The 22,323-nt window shown below is 40.3% G+C and overlaps 1 protein-coding gene across 7 annotated transcripts in view; it reads left to right on the plus strand.

Moving 5' to 3' along the window:
* Positions 1–22,323, plus strand: part of hyd (E3 ubiquitin-protein ligase hyd) — a 25,123-nt gene continuing 2,800 nt past the window's right edge. The window contains exons 1-36 of one of the 7 annotated variants that reach the window (XM_069136793.1): positions 1–235; positions 1,165–1,365; positions 2,521–2,854; positions 2,972–3,180; positions 3,255–3,418; positions 5,505–5,704; positions 5,787–6,055; positions 6,362–6,516; positions 6,596–6,868; positions 6,965–7,078; positions 7,171–7,352; positions 7,468–7,585; positions 7,701–7,855; positions 8,033–8,318; positions 8,432–8,548; positions 8,639–8,806; positions 9,019–9,151; positions 9,249–9,471; positions 9,552–9,790; positions 9,900–10,024; positions 10,210–10,478; positions 10,801–10,967; positions 11,110–11,441; positions 11,529–11,937; positions 13,032–13,401; positions 14,831–15,170; positions 15,698–15,930; positions 16,870–17,421; positions 18,079–18,279; positions 18,374–18,745; positions 18,885–19,070; positions 19,159–19,281; positions 19,660–19,869; positions 20,039–20,397; positions 20,974–21,180; positions 21,252–21,630. In XM_069136793.1, the coding sequence (XP_068992894.1) occupies positions 174–235; positions 1,165–1,365; positions 2,521–2,854; positions 2,972–3,180; positions 3,255–3,418; positions 5,505–5,704; positions 5,787–6,055; positions 6,362–6,516; positions 6,596–6,868; positions 6,965–7,078; positions 7,171–7,352; positions 7,468–7,585; positions 7,701–7,855; positions 8,033–8,318; positions 8,432–8,548; positions 8,639–8,806; positions 9,019–9,151; positions 9,249–9,471; positions 9,552–9,790; positions 9,900–10,024; positions 10,210–10,478; positions 10,801–10,967; positions 11,110–11,441; positions 11,529–11,937; positions 13,032–13,401; positions 14,831–15,170; positions 15,698–15,930; positions 16,870–17,421; positions 18,079–18,279; positions 18,374–18,745; positions 18,885–19,070; positions 19,159–19,281; positions 19,660–19,869; positions 20,039–20,397; positions 20,974–21,180; positions 21,252–21,630 (8,436 nt within the window). In that variant the 5' untranslated portion in view covers positions 1–173. The remainder of the gene's footprint in view (positions 236–1,164; positions 1,366–2,520; positions 2,855–2,971; positions 3,181–3,254; positions 3,419–5,504; positions 5,705–5,786; positions 6,056–6,361; positions 6,517–6,595; positions 6,869–6,964; positions 7,079–7,170; positions 7,353–7,467; positions 7,586–7,700; positions 7,856–8,032; positions 8,319–8,431; positions 8,549–8,638; positions 8,807–9,018; positions 9,152–9,248; positions 9,472–9,551; positions 9,791–9,899; positions 10,025–10,209; positions 10,479–10,800; positions 10,968–11,109; positions 11,442–11,528; positions 11,938–13,031; positions 13,402–14,830; positions 15,171–15,697; positions 15,931–16,869; positions 17,422–18,078; positions 18,280–18,373; positions 18,746–18,884; positions 19,071–19,158; positions 19,282–19,659; positions 19,870–20,038; positions 20,398–20,973; positions 21,181–21,251; positions 21,631–22,323) is intronic. The other 6 variants (XM_069136795.1, XM_046627671.2, XM_046627673.2 and 3 more) reach the window with 6 other exon arrangements.

The raw sequence follows: 22,323 nt of genomic DNA on the forward strand, positions 1-22,323 counted from the left end.
TGTTTCTCACGAAACATGGCTGGATATTATTCCGCTGCTGATGTAGTGAAGATTTAGTGTTGAAAAAGAAACAACGGACGAGAAGAAATAATAGCCGTTGAATCGTCTATCGTTTTAAACCCCAAATCCAGACACGTGGCTGCGTATCTGCGCATCGTTAACAGGGCGAAGAAATGTCCTCGATCCACTTTGTCGTCCACCCTTTACCGGGAACGGACGACCAGCTGAACGACAGGTAAGTTATGTATTCCTACGTCTCTTAGTTTTTCCGACGCCGCTGCCCTTTGACGAGCACTCGATGCCTCGATTATCCCCAGTTTTCTGCTGCTTGTCTAGCTTTCCATCCGCGTCCTTCCGATCCTTGATAGCCCGCTGCATGCGGCCACCATGTTCCAAAACGCTCAGAATATGATGTCCAACGTCCTCGAGACTCGACCCGACCTCTCTGCTTTTTTCACTATTTTCAGGGGTATCGGCAAAACTGTCAGACAGCTCCGTTCGTTTTCGCAGCTGATCAACCAAACAGAGATTGATAATCCACTCAGTGTTTTGATGCAAAGTTTTTAACTTTTTCTTCATAGCATCGTAACCGATTGTTATCTCATTGTTATCGGGAGTAAGGAGTAGAGGCTTGGACTCGAAATCGCAGGACGATTAAACATTCCAATAGTTATATATGATAGCCTGTTTCTCGATCGATGTCTTAATCAAATATTTTTACCCTTAAATTGATCAGAAAATAAGATTACCCATTGGTATGTGAAAGTTGTCGTAGATCTAACTTTGCTAATTCATTTTCACCAAGAAGTATGCAAATTTTAAACTGTTTCCACTTCATTTTTTTGGCAATCGCAGATTTTGTCACACGAATTCCAAGCATTTTGAAAATGTTTGGTATGATTTTCAGTTTCTTTTTTAAAGTATTGTTAACTATTTCAACGAATACAAATTCCAGAATATCATACAATTGATGAAATGCGCTTATGGAAATTAAATTTCGGAGCTTGTTGAGTAAAATATTTAATAGCAAGATATCGAAGCTTATGAAATCGTGCAAATGACTTTGCCAAATTTCTGAAGCCAGTACAGAATGTTTAACCACTTACGAAATTCTCGAGCTTTTTAAATGTCACCATTGATAAAGAATTGTGTTTCTGTTGCTAGGTTAAAAGAAGTCGCTGAGAAGATAAACAGATATGGATTTATGACACCACCAGCACTTAGCGGACTGAAGGGATCGGTTAAGCGCATAGTTGTCGGTCCAACTCACATTGCCTTGTTGATGGAAGACAATAGAATTTGCCGTGTAGCATTCACTGTTTTGTCAGACAGGCTAGATTTGAGCAAAAATGAACCCAACAGAAAGTGAGTATACTTATACTCTTTTCTCCCTCTGCATAAGGTATTAACTGCAAGCTCAGTTTTCTTCGCAAGGTGTACGTATACATTAGGGTGGTCCTTATTTAGGGTGTTTTCGAAAATTCCTGCGGACAAGGCGGAAAAAGTTTGCAAAAAAATCAAAAAAAATGTACGCAAAATTTGAAACCTATAGGTCAACTCTAAGAACTGCCTCCGAGGCAGTGAAATTTCCCATTTAAATAACATGGGAATTCGAGCTTACTACATTCTTTTTTTTTTCCCCGTCTTAATAGTGCTTCGAAAAATCTGAAATTTGGTTCACGTCTTCCCTGTAGTCATAGGTATTTAAAAAATAATTGGCCGATTCTCAGTGATCAAAATTTCGAAATCCCACGAAACACAACTTTGAGGTTGTGGGATTTCGAATTTTTTTTAAATACCTATGACTACAGGAAAGACGTAAACCGAATTTCAGATTTTTAGAAGCACTGTTAAGGCGGGGAAAAAAAAAAGAATGTAGTAAGCTCGAATTCCCATGTTATTTAAATGGGAAATTTCACTGCCTTGGAGGCAGTTCTTAGAGTTGACCTACAGGTGTCAAGTTTTGCGTACATTTTTTTTGATTTTTTTGCAAACTTTTTCCGCCTTGTCCGCAGGAATTTTCGAAAACACCCTAAATAAGGACCACCCTAGTATACATGGAAAAGAAAAAACTTTTGACAAAATATGTGTAAAATGCGATTCTAAGCCCTGTTTACCATGTGTAAAATGCAATTTTACAAATAGTATGAGCCAAGTGAAAACTTTTATGTTTCACTAAAAACTGTATCATACGTAGCAAAAATGTCGCAAAATATAAATTATAATTTATTTTTTGAATTCAAAAGCCAACTATTGATTGTGAAAAAAGTAAATATTGATTATTCATTACATGAATTGTTGAGGCTACTGATATAGAAGAAATGCCAGACAATTATTTTAATTTTACTTCTATGAATTTATTTGATTTAAATCGATTTTTTAAAATATTTTTCAATGATATTCCACGAAGAAAGCTGAGTTGCATTCTAATATTTTTGCTCGAGATTTCCAAATCAGCCCCCCAAAGTCTGGTTCTGCAATTCGAACCGAAGTTAAAAATAATTGAAATTTCTTTTGAAGCACAAACAAAAGCCATGTAGGAAACTCAGGCTCAGCACCAAGCGGAAGTGGAGGTGGAGGTAGCGGCGGAAGAGCAGGATTGCCTCGCTCTAGGGCAAGAATAATGCGCAACAGTTCGGCAATAAGAGGCGGAGGTGGCAGTGGTGGAGGAGGAGGGGCCGGACGCAGTGGACCGCCAGGTGTTATAATGGGCGGTGCAAGCGGCAGCAGTTCAAGACCGATCGTATCGGTGCCGGCACCCTTTGTTCCGGAGGATTTGATCTCCCAGGCGCAAGTGGTCTTGCAGGGAAAAAGCAGAAACCTAATTATCAGGGAGCTACAGGTGGGTGACGAGGTATCCAAAACCACGCGGCTGTTTTTTTTTCTGTAATTTCCAAACAGTTTTTTCGCGAGTTGTCGAGACAAAAGTCGTGAGAAAATATTATTAAACATTCCTCGTTTTTCGTTCCAGCGTACAAATCTTGACGTCAATCTCGCCGTCAACAATCTTCTATCTCGGGATGACGAGGAGGGCGATGACGCCGAAGATGCAGCCGACAGCTATGTTCCTGAGGATCTGATCTCCCTGCTCGACGGCGGTTTCAGCAACGAGCATTCCGTCATTATAGATGCAGACTCCATGTTCTCAGAGGACATGTTCGGCTACACGGGAATCCGGAGGCGAGTATAGGCAATGGAAATGTTTCTCCCCCTTATAGCAAATCCACCAACTAATCTTGTGTGTTATTTTACAGTCGTGGTAGCTCTTCACGCAGACTTGGCAGCGACAGGGACGGCGAACGATCAGCAGATCGGGACAGGGATCGAGATAGTTTCAGTCGGTGGAGAGATCGCCAGTATTACGGCCCTCGCCGGTGGCTGGAAACAGCCCTCAAAGATTCGTGGGAAAAGGATCCAGGTAACATTGATTTTCGAAGAAAAGCAACCGATAATCAGGAATTTTTTTGACTTCTGCAATTTTGATATCTTGTAGTATGTAATGAGTTACTAGAAATGTTTATTTATTTATTTCGTATCAACGGGACAAGCCCAATTACAACCTATTACAATTGAAGCCTATGGTTCTATGAGCTTTAATTTGCATTTTTTCAAAGTGGAATTTAAACAAAAGTTTAGTATCGAAGATTACCCTAAGGTCCCTTGTGTGGTTGACCTGAGTAAGGGTGTGGTTGTTTAAAGAGTAGTTGAATATGGGTAGTCAGGGTTTACCAAAAGTTAGAGTGAAGCATTTTTTACTATTGCATTGTAAACCATTTGAGCAACACCAATCAAGGAACGTGGTTATATCATCTTGTGAGAGTTCAGAGTCTATTAAGTTACGGATTTCAGTAAATAATCTCATATCGTTTGTAAAAAGTAGAAGAGAGCTATGTCTTATACAGAGGAATACATCGTTAATAAATACATGGAACAACAATGGGCCTAAATAGGTAGCTTGACCTACACCAAACGAGACTTCAATCGATCGAGATTAATAATTTGTTATTTTCACCTTTTGCAATCAACCAGTAAGAAATGACTCGACTCAACAGAGCAGAGAACCATGTATGCCATAGCAAACGAAGTTTTCAAAGCAGTAATTTTATATTAATCAAAAACTTTGGATAAGACAGAATACATGGCATCCACCGAGTTACCATTAGTAAGTTAGGAATCGTGTTGCTGTTGTCTAATGTGTTGACATATTTAAAGAAGTTCTTGAGGGCTTGGTATTACGATTTCTTAGTTTTCTGTACGTGATTTTAATCATCCTCTTGTTTTAGAGTTTGACATACAGATCTTTCTTTCTTAAAATGATCGTACTAGGTACCAGAGTTGTAAAGTTTGTAGAATCTGTGGTATTTTTTCTTATTCGTAATAGCTATCTCAAATTTATTAGAAAAGCAGTTGGGAAAGTTACTGGGTTTCATCGTTATCTTTGGTACATGTTTTTCAATAGTTTTAGTAAAGTAGATATTTATGCAATCTACAGCTTCATTAAAGTGTAAATTATTATCATTAAAGTTAAGCCAAATAATGGTGCTAAGATCTTTGGAAATTGCATCTAAATCTGTCCTCTTAAAATCATAAACATACTCGGAAAATTCCAATCTATCTTGCAGAATCCAGTGGTAAAACACAGTAACTGCAGAATGCAAATAATCAGAATAAATTATCGGATCATGGTTAAAATCGACATCAGTATTGCTTACGTTAGTAAAAACTAAATCTAATATATTGTCAATAAGGTTTTTGAAGCTATTGATTTGCTTAATTTTAAATAATTTGCACCATTCAGATAAGTGATCAGCTGCTTTTTGAACTTTGTGATCCGAATGGTATCCATGAGCAAAGGAATAATTATCACTGGTTATCGAGTTGAAACCTGGTATATTAAAGTCACCAACTACAATAAACTTATTATAAACTGATTATATTATAGCTGCGTAAACTTAATTCGGAGTTCTTGATTTCTTTTGTGAGCCAGGTTTCGCTAATTATCAGAATATCATGGTCGTCGACAGAGTTAAGCCCTGTTCTGAATTCATCAAGGCAACCTTTCATACTGTGGTTGTTCTGGTAGAAAATCTGTAGATTGGTTGCATACTCTAGCTGCTGTACTGAGAGGTTTTTTTTTTTACCTTTGCTGGATATGGACTCAAGTTCTTTGTATAAATTCTTACGGCCTGTGTTTGCCAGCAGTAAATATCACTCCAAGATGCATAACTTAAATACTGTCACATGGAAATGGAGGCTCATCCTCACAATCCTTAAATAGTCTCATGGTTTTTTATAGATCGTATTCTTAGGCATCCATCGAATCTTGAAAGTTGAATACAATGAAATTTTTTTAGACAAATAGATGTTGAGTTTTGTATATGTAGAGAAGAAGAGAAGAGATTAGATTTGTAACAAAACATTGACCAATGATTTAATTTTTACATCTACTTGCAGCTTGCCGATAGTTTTGTATCGCTTTATTTAACCTTGTTCGTCTCTTCCAGATAACAAGAAAAAGGAACTCGCCTCGCAGTGTCCGTTATGGATGTCCGAGGAGCTTGAATGGTGGCACGAGCGTTGCGGTGAACCGGCGCCTCGCTTTGTCCAAATTGCCGCTCTCTACAGTGAGCTAATTGCAGTTTCGTCTACCGGGCAGCTCTATCAGTGGCGATGGGCAGACCCTGAGCCTTATAAACATCCAGAAGTGAGTAGCGATTAGTTTCCAAAAGTGTTTTAGAACTATTCGCATCATCGTTAGGCTTCTAACTTTAAATATTTATTTTCAGAACCCAAACGTTCATCACCCAAAGAGCATTCCGCTTGGTTTGTTTGGAGAGAAGATCGTCAACATTTCTGCTACAGCTATTCGGTGTTCCGTCAGCACAGAGAGCGGTAAGGTCGCCACGTGGTTGGACGACCTTTTAGGACACGTCGCCTCGCGACTCGAACATCCCGCTCAGGCATTCACCGAATTCACGCTCGACAGAATTGTCTCCCTGCACACGTGCGCTCTCTACACAGTTGCCAGACTCGAAAGCGGCGGTCTTTACTGGTGGTGAGTTCAGTTTTCTATGTTTTACTTACTCACAGAAAAGTTTACACGATAAATCAAACGAAAAGCCGTATTATATTGACTTTGATCTGGTTAAGTTTTCAAAATATGAATACGTTTTACCTCCTTATGATTCACGGCATTTCGGACAATCCTAAGTTACGAAACAACATTATTTCCGAATTATGAATCATTACAGAATTGTTACTAACTTCCGCCTTGTGCCAAAAGGCAGGGCAATTGTGGTTTAATGCGCTGAACGAATCCTGATTTTTCGATTCTCAATCTCTGTGCGTTTTTTTTATTTAGGGGTGTCCTGCCATTCGCCCAGCGAAAAAAGCTGTGGGAGAAATACAAGGCGAAATCTAGGAAGCACAGACCTTCGACGGTTTTGTCGACAGACATAAGTTACGGTACACACGTGTGCATGAAAAACAGCCCAATTTATCAACCAGGAGCAATAGGTAAGTCTTAATTTCTTTTTCACAGTCCAAAACGAATTTAATAGAGATCTGTGAAAAACCACCTAATTTATTCCAACAGGATTCACGATCGCGAACGGAGTGCCAAAAGTTGGACAACTCTTATCGGCAGCTTGGAACTTGGACGCGACTTGTAGATTCAAGATCCTTCCGGCCGGCGTTTTGATACCTGCCAATCCGACTGAGAAACGGGAAGTTATTCCAACCGCAGGCGCCGCCAGCGGACCCAGCAAAACCAATCACAAGGAAACAGCCGATCGTCTTGACATGCCGCCGCCACCTTCGCCTGCCTCGAGCACGTGCAGCGACACAGGCAGCATCACAACCAGTCACAGTTAATTCTTTTATAATCATCTATTTCTCTATACGTTTTTTATTTCTTCACTATTTGTAACTCTGAAAGATGACAAAAATTACCTGGTATTTTCAGAACGACAAAAAAGAATTACGCCCCGAGGAGAGGGAGAGCCGGAGAAAAAAGACGAAGAGGACTGGCAGCTGAAAGATGTCGTTTTCGTCGAAGATGTTAAAACTGTACCGATTGGTGCGTTTTTAAACCCTTTTTTTTTATAAACCATCGTCGAAGGTTTCGTTTCGCTTAATGTTATCGTTTGCTCTCTTTTCTCTGTAATGCAGGTAAAGTTATAAAAGTCGACGGATGCTACGTAGCGGTAAAATTCTTCTCAAAGGATTCTAAGGAGAAGGAAAAGGAGACGAAAGAGAAGGACTTCAGCACTTCAGATTTCAAGGATCTGACCGCCGAAGAACTCATCAAACTACTTGCTGACTGCCGACTCCTCCGAAAAGACGAACTACAGGTACATTTTCCACAATTCGTGATGATAGATCAACGATATAGAAATATTGTGTTTATAAATAGAGATGAAGTCGCGCTGTTCTTGAACACCATTTTTTCATTCTTTCTGCCTTTAGGTCATAAAATCACCATTAAGTTCCCGTGCACCCGACTGTTTCCAAAGAACGCCAAGGCGAGTGAATCTTGTTGAATCGTCGAACGAGAATTTATTGACTATTTCCACCGACGGTCAAGGTAAGTAACGCTATCACTAATGATTGTTCGACGAACAAAAACGATGCTTTATTCTGCTTTTATAACACAGCAACTGGTTTGTAAATTCTCACTTCTATCCTCATCTGTTATTCAGGCATACACGCGATACTGAAGAACGGAACCAAGCTCACTTACGTTGTCTACAATCTTAGCACAGGACGATACGTTCAAGACTGTTACATACCGTCCGATATTTCCTCATTTCTCGGACTACAGCCACAAAGTATCAGTCTCACCAGCGCTGGCGAGGTAAAAACGATTTTACGTACATTTATTATGTTTTCTTCATCATCGTCGACATATTTTTATCTGTTTCAACCGAATGTGAACGTTTTCTTATCATGTTCAACCATTTTCGTCAACTTGTTTCTAACTGACACTACGAAAATGAAAGAAAAACAGCCTGATAACTCCCGTTTCATTCAGAACACCGAATGTTCGATGATCCTGCGGGACGGAAACAACACGATTTATCCGATAGCAAAGGACTGCGCTGAGGCGATAAGAGACCCAAACTGGTTAGACCTCGTTCCGGTGCATTGTATAGGTGCGTCAACCATTCCAATACCCAGCTGCACAAATTCCTCGAATTTAAAAAACCAGGTAGCGGTAATAGCCCTGGTCTTTGACAATCTTCTACTTCTACCGAGGATACTGAGATGCGATTTTGACGGTGTTAAGCAAATTTTTGCGAACCTCGAACTAGACCAAAGTAAGTAACGTTGCTGCGACTGTATTTGAATATAAAAACAATTCGCTGCTTTCAAATACTTTTTTTGTACAAAGAATTTAGTAACCACCAAGTTTTCAACTCTTTGCTTTCAGAGACAATCTCGTCACAGATTCAGACAATCTTAACAGAACGATGCGACGGCAATCGAAACATTTTCCACGCCTGCGTGAATATGTGCTCACCGACGTCGAACAAGGAGAATGAGCAAGGTGAGAATTGAACGCTCTGAAAGTACTGCTCAGAAATGTTTCATTGTAACTTTACCTTCTAAATTGATGTTTGCATCTTTTCGATCAAAGGCATTGAACGCGAACTAGTCGTGAACACGGTCGACGGCAACACCGCGCCCATTGAAGAACCCATTCCAACTCTCAGCTGGCCACCCGAAGCCTTTGACAACACCTCCGGGGAGGAAGACAGCCTACTCAGTATCGGCGCAGCCAGTATCTCCATGATGAACAAATCCGGTATTCGGTTTTAACATGTCAACGATGTTTTTTTTTTCTTTTTTTGCCATCCTTCGCCAGTTACTCAATCATTCATTTGGCGTAGATTTTATACCGACTCAATCACCACAAAAATTCGATGAAAAATGTCCAGTATAAGTAAAATCAGGCTTATTTTACTGTTTTTTTTTCCTCCCTTGTACAGTTTCGTTTATATTTTTTTCCCTGCCCAGGTGCCAGTTCGACAACGAACAATACTTATGTCATCGATTCAGTCGAACGGCGCAATAACGCTCTACTGATACTCAAGTACCTCTGCGAAAGTCCGGTCCTCGCACCGCACTTAAAGGAACTACTCGTCGCCAGGTTCGCATCTCTTTAATCTTTTCTCTTCGAGGCCTAAACAAATAAGCAAACAAGCTTCGAAGCTTCAATAACTAAATTTCTACCTCGCGATTTATAGAGACGCACAAGGTCAGACGCCACTAATGCTCGCTGTGTCTGTGCGCGCCTATCATGCAGCCCTAATTCTGCTCGATACGATACAGCGCGTCGGTCGCGATGGCAAAGACTGTTCAGCGATGATCCTGCAGCCAGACGCAAGCCCCGATTTATCACCGCTGTTCGTTACCTGCTGCAACGACACTTGCAGCTTCACTTGGACTGGAGCCGAGCACATTAATCAGGTGAGAGTTCAACACGTCGAAAGCTGAACCAAATCTTGCAGAACAGAATCAACAGCGAAACGTTTTTGTTCATTTTTCAGGACATATTCGAGTGCCGAACGTGTGGCTTGACCGGTTCTCTCTGCTGCTGTACGGAGTGCGCACGAGTTTGCCACAGAGGCCATGACTGCAAATTAAAAAAAACATCACCAACGGCTTACTGCGACTGCTGGGAGAAATGCAAGTGTCGCGCCCTTATTGCTGGACACCAGGGTGCACGATACGACCTTCTTTGTCGCCTGGTGATGAACACTGACCTAGCCACCAAGATAAACTCACGGTATGGAAATCGTAGCGAGAAATAAGATAGTTTTCGGCTCGCGTCATTTATTCGTTGAATACGTTTTTTTCCTTTCATTTGTAAAAACATAACCGTTTGTTGATTTCAGAGGTGAAAGTATACTGTTATTCCTTGTACAAACAGTGGGGAGGCAGTCGGTTGAACAGCGCCAGTACAGATCGGCGCCGAGGCAAAGATCGACTTCGGCTAGTCGCAAGACACCATCGTCAGATGGTAAATTGTGACAATGATGATTGATAATTTTAGTGAGAAATAATTATTACGAATATTCATTATTTTGATGTTTTTCGAGGAGTTCAGAAACTCTTCATCGTGTATTATTATCGTAATATTTTTTTTGCATGATGAGTTGAAACTGAAGACAGCAAAGTGCCTTTTAATTTAACAAAAATCAGAAGAGTATACGTTCCACACAGTGTTCCTCTCAGGTTTGGGTGCTGATGCAGACATGCCAGATCACGATTTGGAGCCTCCGAGATTCAGCCGCCGAGCCTTGGAGCGGCTGCTCAACGATTGGCCGGCCATTCAGTGCATGATCATGTCCGGCGTTACTGAAAGTCCCACGAACGATCAGCTCTTTGGCGATCAGGGACAGGCTTGCAGACAGAGTGGTACCGCTCTCCTCGACAAGTTCACCCATTCTCTTCTGGTGAAGTGCAGCGCAGAGGTGAGAAATTGTTGCGTAGTTCATCTCATCTCACGGAGATCCTTTGACTAGTGAAAAACCAATTTGTATGTAAATTATAGCATCCAAAGGTTGTCACCAGGACAGTAATTGCCAAAGTAGCAAGACGCAAGTCTGAGTTAATTTCGAGAAAATTTAATGATTTAATGAGAGTCCTATCTCATCACTTTGGTGAGTTGATGTTCCAGTTACAACGTAATGTCAATTTTATGCAAAGCGATGTAACTGCTGCCGGAACGTCTTCTTGGATGTCAGAGAAGCATTATTCGTAGACAATTGTTGACTGTTCGTTATTTATTCCCAGATGCTGGACACCCTTCTGTCGACGTTGGTCAGGGAATTGCAGAAAGACAATGTACCAGGTCGTCAAGAAGAGGCAAACAACGTTGCCAGACGATTCGTTAGATCCGTTGCAAGGATATTCGTTATTTTCACCATAGAAATGGCGCCAAATACTACTAAGCGAAGAAGGTTCGTCGCATTTGCTTGAAAATCACCACTATCTACTACTTAGAAAAATTTGTAAACCTGGAATTATTAGGAAATTTGGATGGCAAATTTTAGTAGACGTTTTGAAAAACCAGCCGATGTTGAATGACTTTTATTTTATCAGCGCGAGTCAGGCTTCTCAACCACTGATGAAGTGCCGACGCGTTTTTCAAGCACTCATCAAATTGGCCGTTGAGGAACTCTGTGAAACCGCCGATTCCCTCATTGCGCCAGTTAGACTGGGAGTTGCGCGTCCAACTGCACCTTTCACCCTGACCAGCTCAGCAATTGAGGTTATCAATGGATCAGAGGAGCTTTTTTCCATCGAGCCATTGATTCCACGCAGCGGAGTCAGTGCCCAGGTTCTTGACAGCGCTCTTCAAGCGCAGCAAGTCAACAACAACATCGCAATAGCCAGAGAGGTTTCTGCCATGGACGAAACTGAGGGTGGAGAAGGTAGCTAAAAATAACTTTGTAGCAGTTGGACGATCGTGAATGAATATTTTGGACTCGATAAACTCTCAACGAAAATTTCACTCTCAGAAGTACCCATGGACATTGACGGTGACATCAGCGAACACGAGGAATCTGGCGTTTCTGGAGCAAACGTTAGCCAGCCGCTGGGCGAGGTAGACAACAACGTCGGCGGAGTGGGTGAGGAGCAGGCAGGTGACGGAGAGTCGGACACGGAGTTAGACCTCCTTGCTGAGGCGGAAACCGAGTCCGACTCAGACGACAATCACAGCAACCAAGATGCGGCTTCCGCTCAGCGCAGTGTGCAGACTGGTGCCACTGCTGGATCAGATGGCGGTATGGGATCTATTCTTTTGTTCCCCGAGGACGAGTCTGGGGAGTCTAGTCAACAGGAAGATGACGAGAGCGAGGCTGGTGAGACTGATGAACAGGACAACGAAGAGTTTCAGATCGGTGACGAACAGCTTGAACGCAGAAGGTAATTTGCTAATCGTTTTTGGGATGAGATGTAACGTGTCGTTTCTCGATTCTTCTGTTTGTTCAAACATCGAGTTTAAAGGATCAAGATTGACTGATATACCATTTTTCTTTCACAGTTTGAGAATTTTAAGATCGAATTTTGGCTTTGTGATCAAAAATTATGATATGTTTAGCCAACTTTTGTAGTGAAAGTGACAACTTGCAGTCTGTGGACACGAATAATTGTTCAAAGCGTCTAATTTGTGTTCTTTCATATAAATACTCAGGATTCTACTTAGCTCACAAACAATATTGAGACTCTTAGAGTTCACCTTTCTTCTTCAGATCGATCTCTGATAGTTTTTTTATCAGTCAAGTAGATTTACATGAGTAAAAGTCTGAAAAAGTAGTTGAATTTGGGAATTTTTGTATTGGAATTAAGTGATAGGAAGCATTGTTATTGACAATAACTTCAAACATTTCCCACAATTATATGTTTTACAGTGCCCAAGATATCTCGATAACCGATAATCAATGTACTTCAAATTAGGAGACAGTATTCTTAGATAGTTTACACTCTGCCACCGTCCGAAAAATTTTTTATTATTGAAATTGTGACCGTTTGAGATCAAAATTCGATTTGTTATCTAAAATTTCCAACAACTTTATCCAACCATCAAAATTAAAAAACACGACAACCAAAAGAACGTGGAATCATGACATAGAGGATGAATTACCTAAAAATACTGTCTCCAAACTTGGAGTAAATCGGTTGAGTCATTTTCAAGATATCGTGATTACCGCGAAACATTTCAGCGAGTTAAACAGTTGACGTTATTGTCAATGACAATACTTCGTGTCAATCGATTCTGATGAGAAAAAACGCGAAAACGAACTTAGATTTACAAAGTTTCGAATAAAACAAACTCCAGTCGAAAAGAATAATCAGTTGTCGAGATATAAATATCCCATGACCCAAATGACCCATTTTTTCAGTCATGTGCTCGTTCTTACAACCCTAAATAAGCAGAGAACCGTAAAGATTTGTAAATTATTTTAATTATGAATCAATCCATACACGACGCATTAGATCAGAGGTCGATGTTCAAAAAGATATGCGATTGTTCGTTTCAGCGGGTCGTCTGGTCACGCGCACAGAAACAATTTGGCGCCGGTCTCAATGCAGTGGGCGATCCGCAACCGAGAGTCGAGCACCCGAACGGCGGGTCTCAGGGTGACCGGCGGAAGTAACCTGGTATTCATAGACCCCTCCTCTCTCAGACGATCGACGGCAACGTCCGCAGTGACAGCGGCGCAGGAACCTATAACTATGGGAACAACCGCCAGCTGCCTAGCGCGAGCATTTGGAATCGTTATCAGGCAGATTGCTGACCTGCTCACCATGTTGCAGGACTACAAAACACACGCGCCTGCCCTTCCCAGGCTCATGGAAATCTCCTATCAGGACGCCATCGGCCTTCAGGTAAACTATTATCATAAAAACCAAGGTGACTCATCACACGTGAAATACGTTTGATCTTGTGTTTTGATTAGTTCAAAAAAAAAATCTAATCCAAACATACATAGAAAGTGTTTTCAACCATGGAATCGACATTTTTCGGTTCAGAAGATCAAGATGAAGCATTGATGACTGTGCACGTGAGACTGAAGTTAGTAACATTGTGGGGGCGTCACTATTTTGTTACTTTTTAGTGACTTTGAAGTAGTGAAGATTTTAAAATATGAATATTTTCAGCGTGGCGACAGAGCCGGAAGATCGGGTAATCGAGAATAGTTGTGGAATATCGCCCATTGGGACAAGTCAGGGAATTATGATGAACCATAGCGAAAAATATACTTCTTTTATAAATCGTTTTTAAATTTCAGCCATGCTTTGTAAATTCAGTTAAGCTAACTTTGGGAAATGGTATTGTTCAATTTCTTGTTTTTAATTCAATTTAATTATTTGTGTGAAACAAAGCAATACTATGTATTTTTTAGATCCAGCTTTATATGCAAGTGCAGAACTTCTGCAGTTTTTGGTCATAAAAGCTGCCCAACATTACCTAAGTTTTGTGAGAAGACATCAGGGAATTCTGAATTTTTTTTTTTTTTAGGAAAAGTCAGGGAATTTTATTTGAGCAACATTGTCGCCACCCTGATTTTTTGCCTTGTTATGGTTTACTGTATTTCAGACATTCCTGAAATTGCGAAAATACGATTTTTCTGTAATGTAAAAACATTACGATAACGTTATTAACTTAAGCTTCATAAGTTTACACCAATTACTTAAAAATGCTGATAATGAGATCCTCGAAAAAATTAAGCAAGTGTAATTACCGTCGTAAAATGTCTATGAAAATTTGGAAAAAGATTCACGGAACTTATGAAGCTAAAGCTAGCAAGCAGAGTTACCAGTAAATCGTGTTAAACCTTTTGAAAATAGAAAAATGCAGTTCACTTTCTTCCTAATAATTGTATAAACTATTTGAGGTATCTCACAAAGTTTTGGTATTTGAACTTCATTACCTTATTCGAATGAATATCAGAAAGTTTGGCTGCTGATTCTAGCTGCTAGCTTGAGCGTCGTATGGAATTTGTGTTAACGTTCCGAAATTTGGAAAATACATCCTGCATGTATTCTAATTTTATGAAAAGAGTTTCTTTTATTGCAGTACAATGAGTTTTAAGTTGATTTTATTCATAAACGAACCCGCTAAAATTCATCTCATTCATTTTAAAATTCTCATTGAAACCTATCCATGAGCATTTTTCTTGAGAATTTTGACCTTAGGCGTATGAATATCAGATAATATGAGTATTCATTTCTTAGACCGAGTAAAATTATTAAAACACATTGAGCTTGTCAAAAAATATTACAAACTGGTAATATCATGGTTTTGTGTTCTTAGCTTTATCTTGAGGGCCATTTGAAACCGACTTGGGATTGGCTCATGACGGTGATGGACGCCACGGAGGCGCAGCTGCGATTTGGTGTCTCATTGACGCGCAGTGCTGACCCTGCGCACCCCGAACATCCTCTAAACGTCGCGCCTTCCTTAGCAGGCGGAAATTTTACAGGGCTACTGAACTCAGCCGCACTTTCTCTCACACTGCAAAGCAACACGTCGAGGAATCAACGCAGTGGCATTACAACCACTTCCAATAATTCAGCGGGTCATGCCTCGACTAGAATAAACGTTGGATTCACCGGAGTCGGCGAAACGCCGAGAAGCAATCGGGATCGAGAAGGTTTACAGTTTGTTTGTTTGTTCGTTATTCGTAAGGAAAATGAATTTTATAGATACTTAAGTTTATTATGAAGTTCCGTTTAATTGGGAACTTTTTTTTTTCTTTTATCTTCTTTTATTATTTGATATTTTTTGTTCTGTTCTGGTTTGGTTTTTATGACGGCTAACCGATGTCACCGATTTGTAGTTACAAATATTCCCGAAAACGAGGATAAACCATATCCCTACATCCCCACATTCGTGAAACTATATTTTATGCCACAAATTTAGTATCAAAATTATGAAATTACAAACGGCTGGTCCAAAATAGTAAATTAGAAGTAGTACCTTTTTTTTTTGTTCATCTTCAAACTAATTTGAAAGTTTAAAGGGTTTCTCGTGTAGAATACACCGAATTTATCGAAATAATATCATTCATAATGACAATTTACTTCACATTATTTGTTTTACATATTAATCAATTTAAGTTGAGTTCAGTAACAAAAACTATAGCAGAATATACAGAATTTATTTTGCTTCACCTTTCAGGAGGCGACGCGCACTCGGCCAGACGAGAATTCCTTTCCTATTGTCTGTCCCTGATGCGAGCTCACAATGGCGAGCACAGAGATAGTCTTCCGGTGCTTGACGTCTCTGCCCTACGCCACGTTGCCTATGTATTCGACGCCCTCGTCTACTACATGAGGTCAGGATCTGAGTCTCCGTCTACCAGAGGCGATAGCCATAAGGAGTCTATCGCCTTTGCCACCTGGACCGAACAGGCACGTACTTCTGTGTTAGGCAACCTTTTGTTCCCTATGTAAAAGAGCATCAATTTTCGTTTTCTTTTTTATTTATTTTTTTTTATTTATGTATTTATTTTTTTTTCCTTATTACCGGATGACTGCAAAGTTTACAAGCAATTGAAGTTCAGAAATTTCAGACTATTGTTTGGAAATGTCTACTTTGTCACGTAAAAAACATACAATAAAAATACATATTATAATACAGTTTCGGAAACACGTATTTTCACGACATTTCCTACAGATTTTTCTCAAAATTGATTTTATGTTCAGTGAGGTCGGACGTTGTTACATGAGAATAAAAACACTTTAGATCATACCTTCTCAAGAGGCTGTTTATTCACTTCTTGAAATCGCAAACTACTTCATAAGAAGCGATTCCTAAGAAATCGGTTGAAAATTATATGAAATGGCTGAAAATCACTTAAAATTCGACGAAAAATCGCTCAAAATCTGTAAACAGTTAATAGTAAAAATTGCTCGAGATTCAATCGCTAAATATCTTCCAAATTGAAATCATTTGAAATCATCTGAAATTATTGGAAATCGCCTGAAATCGAGGGAAATTATTGGCAAATTCGCAAAATTATTGATACCTTGCAATCTCTATTTGTCATTCAATTCGTCAGTGAATAGATCACCTTTTTTTTACATCCGAGGACAGAAAGTGCCGAAACCTCAAAGACAATGGTTCGAATTCAAAAACGTGACAAAATTGATGAATGTGTTTTTAGTAAACTGCAATTCCTGAAGCCCTGAAAATTGGAGGATTTTCATATTTCAGCTTCCATCATTATAACTCATCCAAACTACCGCTGGTTAAAATTTTTAAAAACCTTAGGAAGTTAACCAAATATTGGTGAATGGTTCCAATCACGTATTTGACGCTCACATTTTCCATTTTCTCAACAACTGCAGGATGAAAACGACAACGAGGAGGCGGAGGACGGAAATTCGACAGCATCGACAGTGATGGAAACGGACTCCGTTGACTATCCAGACCTACTCCAGGTTCCGATGTGCGTAACATCGAACGGCGCAAATTCGATAGCCAAAGGTCGAAAGCATCCGTTCCTTCAGCGATCGGATTCGACTCTCTGCTTGGGCTGCCCGCCGCTTGACCCCTTTGATACAATAATGAGCGAGGCCCTACCGCTCGCTGATCAACCACATCTCCTCCAGCCGCACTCTAGGCGCGAGGATCTCTTTGGTGTTCCAAGACAGCCGGTCAACTCTGGCAGTTCTGCCAGCCAGAATCCCCTAGAGGGCCTTCCGACTAGGCTTGGACTCTCGGGCAGATTTGCAGACAACTCGCTATTAGCCGCCACTTCATCTTACAACCAAATTATTCAGGTCCCAATCCATGTGACTTCTAGCAGCTCCAATGCCCAGAGTGCCAGCGCTGGTGATGCGGAGAACAGGTGGAACTTAATTGCCGGCAGTGAACAACCCGGAACCAGCAAGTTAACGGTGAGATTAAAATTCGAATCTTGCAAACACCTGGAAATTTTTGATTGGACACAAAATTTTTGGAAATACTTGCAGTTGTTCTTGAAAATTTCGAGAATCACGTCATTCGGTGTTATTTATACGTTTTCTTTAACTGTTAATGTTAATTTTAACTAGCTGTTTATCATTTTACTCATTCGCTATGCTTGAGCAAATGTTTGTTAAATTCTCAATTCTTATTTAATTTGAAATTCCGAGAATCACGCCGTTCAATGCGATTTAAACATTTTTTGTTTCAAATGTCACAAATAATTTTGACTAGCAGTTCGTAATTTTCGTATTGTACGTAATGTAGTGTACAATGAAAACTATGAAATTCAAAAATTTTCGAGAATACAAGGAATACAAAATAAGTATTGCAAAATGCGATTTGTTCAAGCAAAAATTCAGGGAAACAGTTGAAAGTTGGGGAATTTAAAACATTAAATTTTGCAGCAACTCTGTACACTTTATGTGATCACAAAGAACTGTTTCCATGAAATTTCTGAAATGCTTTTAAGTCTGCCAGTTCGTACAGGTGCAGGATTTCAAATGTAATTTATCAAACAACTAAAAAGCGAAGGAAAAAATTACACCATTGCTTAACAACTCTTACAAATCACATTTTCTTTCTCTCAGGAAAAACCGAAGGGCTTTAATCAGTCCGCGGAAAGTCAGCCGTCGTCTGTAGTGACGGAGCAGATCGATCGTGCACCAATAATCGTTTCTCCTAGTGGTCAGGGAATGGAGAACGTCGTACCCGGCAACAACAGCAGTAAGGGGAAGGATGAGTTGTGCAAGAGTGGACGAAGCGTGATAGTGAGAGCGGGAACGGTGTCGGTGAGTTTAGGATTTCGGAATTAATCGAAAACTGATCAAAACGACTAGTTTTGAAGAAAATTTACCACCTTTTTTCTTTCTTCTCCACTGCCAGGAACCCAATGTAAATAAAGTTGGCGCTCCGGAAGTTTTGGTTGTGCCGACAGCCGAGACGCAGACAGTTTCCGAGGAGGTCGACCCTGCTGCATCTAACCAGGAGATATCGGCCCACGAGACCGTCGAGACGAGTCCTGTCGAATCTTCCAGAGCCTTGACGACCATCGGCACAAACATATCGCACAACATTCTGCTGGGAAGATGGAGGCTGTCGCTCGATCTGTTCGGTCGCGTTTTCATGGAGGACGTCGGCTTGGAGGCCGGTTCAGTCGTTTCCGAACTTGGAGGCTTTCCTGTCAAGGAGGCCAAGTTCCGCAGAGACATGGAAAAGCTTCGTAATTCGCAACAGAAAGACATCACACTATCCAAAGTATGATTTTTGTATTTTCACCATTCAATTACCGTAACCTTTATATTATCACTGTCTTCTTTCCTTCATTTTCCGAGGACGAAAGACAAATTTTGAATTTTCCATGTAATTTTTTCCTCATTTCTGCGTGTATTTCTAGGTCGAACGAGATCGCACTCAGCTTCTGATCCAGACCATGAAGGAGCTCAATACGCAGTACAATTTGTTCAATAGGCGAGCCTCGAACACGCCACCATTGGCTGTCAACAGGGTGAAAGTCACATTCAAAGACGAGCCTGGCGAGGGATCTGGAGTCGCTAGGAGCTTCTACACGGCTATAGCCGAAGTATGCGCTATTAAAACACACCCCAAACACTCATTCGAATAACCGACCACCGTTTTTGTATTCTAATCTCCGGTTTTTCACGTTCAAGGCTCTACTGGCTAACGAAAAACTGCCAAATTTGGAGGCTGCACAAGTCGGATCAAAATACACACAGTACAACGTTTTGCAGAAACTGAAGAGTAGAGACAGAGATCGAGATTTGAGGCGCCAGGTGAGGAATTTGGTACTTTTGCCTGTTTTATACCTCTTCAGTTTGAAATTGTTCAAGAAAAGGAAAACTCGTGATTAATCCGGCTGGCCAATATAATCAAAATCGGCTAATCCATTCTCGCGATGTCACAATTTTTTTTTTTTTTTTTACTGATTTCGTTATTCGAATCACTCGAAAATTATTCCACTGATTGAATAGCAAATTTATAATTTCTTCTAATCCGAGTGAAGCTTGGTCGGTTGTGATTAAAATCATCAATTGAGGTGTGGCAAGTTGAAAAGGGTGCAAATTAGTTCCCTGACTAAAGACCAACGCTCTATGTTCTTATTTTCGGTGTTTCTGTATAATTGAAAAAGTTTAAAACTATCATTCCCTCAGAATCCAAGGTCGTCAGGTAAGTGCCGAGAAGCCAGGAGAGCACTGTCTTTTGAGGCTCGATCATTCCATCCGACTGCGTCGACAGAGGGCCCCAGTGGTTCGAACTCTAGCGGTTCATCTTCTAACGCTCACCCGTTGCCGGTCAGTCATCCAAGCAACGATCACTTGACGATGCATCAACAGCAGTTGGGTGACAGGCTGTATCAAAAAGTAATCGAAAAACGTTTAGAATTTGTGTATTACAAAATTTCACAGGATGTTTTGCTTTCCAAATGAAAGATATTGTGCAGAAAAAGGATCAAAAAAGTGACTAATATTACAGAAAAAAAGTATCACTTTTAAATTGATCCTTGAATCGTTTCATTTCTTTGAAATTCAGGTACACACGCTGCGCCCGACGTTGGCTGAGAAAATAACTGGAATGCTGCTGGAATTGTCGCCTGCACAGCTGCTGATGCTTCTAGCATCAGAGGATGCGCTTCGCCAGAAAGTTGAGGAGGCTTTTGAGCTGATTCACAGCCACAACCAGGATTTGGCCAGCGAGGCTCTCCTCGACCTCGACGTCTTCAGTCTGACGGAGAGGTGCGGTGGTAATAAAAAAAAATTAGAGGCCAGCATACTCGATGATATCGAGGACAATGCGCCGCTATTTTATTCACCGGGTAAACGCGGATTCTACACACCTAGACAGGGAAGAGCTAGCTATGAAAGGCTGAACGCCTTCAGGAATGTCGGAAGGTGAGGCTGAGAATAAAAAAAAAATTGGGTCTTTGCATTGAAGAAAAAAATTTGTCCAATTTTTTTATTAGTCCAAAATAGAGAACAGAAAATAATTGTGCAAAATTTATTCCCTGTCGTGCTGAATGTCACTACTTTTGTGTTAAATTAATATTGTTGTAGTTTTAAACCCACTGTACTTCCTTCAATTTTTGTTTAATCGTAGGAACGAAACAATCATTAACAATCCAATTACCAATTTTTTTTCACCAACATAAAACAGAGAACCGCCAATAATTGGGCAATCTTTAGTTCTTTTCGGCTGAAAATGTGTGACAAGCAATCGAACATCACTGATTTTCTGATGCATAGATATTATCATAGTTGTAGGAGCTGCTATACTTACTTAAATCGTTGTTGAATCATAAAAAGAAAGAAACATAACCTACCTTATTACCTATTTTATATATTTGCTTTATACGCCACCGAGATTTATTTCTTTTTTTTTTTTTTCCTGCGAAGACCATATTGATTCGATTTTCTGTCACGCGTCGGAAAATAATGAAAAAAACACTTTCCCGCTTTTACTGATTGCAGATTAATAGGCCTTTGCCTTCTCCAAAACGAATTGTGCCCGATATTTCTCAATCGTCACGTAATCAAGTACATTCTTGCGCGACCGATAAGATTCCACGATCTCGCGTTTTTCGACTCTGTGATATATGAGAGCCTGCGACAGCTGGTTGTCGACGCCGAGACAAAAGACAGCAACAGTTTGTTCTCTGAGCTCGACTTGACGTTCAGGTGAGTGACTCGTTATCCTTTAATTTCGTTCGACCTAGAATTGATCTACTGAACTTGTTTTTCTATTCCAGCATCGACTTGTGTCCCGAGGAAGGAGTCGGCTCTCTGGAACTTATACCGAATGGCAGGGAGATCGAAGTGTCGGCCAGTAACATTTACGACTACGTTCGCAAGTACGCCGAGGTTCGGATGGTCAAGGTGCAGGAGAAGGCATTAGAGGCAATGCGCGAGGGCGTTTTTGACGTTCTTCCAGAAGGTGCTCTTGACGGATTAACGTCCGAGGATCTCAGGCTTCTGCTCAATGGCGTTGGTGACATAAACGTGTCTGTTCTCATATCCTACACATCATTCAACGACGAGTCGGGAGAGTCGACCGAGAGGCTCGTCAAGTTCAAACGTTGGCTTTGGTCCATCGTCGAGAAAATGTCGCACGTCGAACGACAAGATCTGGTAAGTCCAGTATTAGCTTAGTTATTTAAGCATGTTCGAACCAAACCGCATTGATGATAAGTTACAAAACGTTTCTTCTTCTCTGAGAAAAAAGAAACAACGTTAACAAAGTCTTCAACTGTGTTATTTGTGCCAATGACGGTGAACACAAATGAACAAATAGTCCTACTAGCTGAGAGAAATGATTCTGAGCAGAATCCATCAACACAAGTCAAGATATCAACAATTTTCGTAAAGGTTTTAAAATCAGAACATTCGAAACGATTTAACTCTGTTGTTTTTGAGTCGTTTCAAATGTTTTTCGGCTCATTTTGTTTGTTGACTGGTTCGCTGTTCTGATATAGTTTTAACGCACAAATTTAACTGTTAATAAACATTTGTTATGCTATGCACACAATAACCTATTTTCATCCACTCTAGAGCTAACTATTTGTGAAGAAAATTGCAGGCAATCTCTGAAAATCTCTATTGTTGAACAAAATGAGCCCAAAAACAATTTGTTCAAAAACTCGAGAGTTTTTTGCTACTTTTCATATTGCCGGTATCTTAACTAGTGTCGTTTTGTTCAGAATCATTTATATCATATATTGTAGATATTTTTTCATCCGTTTGTCCGTCATCATTGTAACAAACAACACTGCCAGAGGATTTTTAGTCTGGGTTTTCTTCTATTTCAAACTTCTTTAACTGATA

This window comes from Neodiprion pinetum, chromosome 5 (assembly GCF_021155775.2).
Source record: "Neodiprion pinetum isolate iyNeoPine1 chromosome 5, iyNeoPine1.2, whole genome shotgun sequence".
In the NCBI taxonomy this organism is placed as follows: Eukaryota; Metazoa; Arthropoda; class Insecta; order Hymenoptera; family Diprionidae; genus Neodiprion; species Neodiprion pinetum.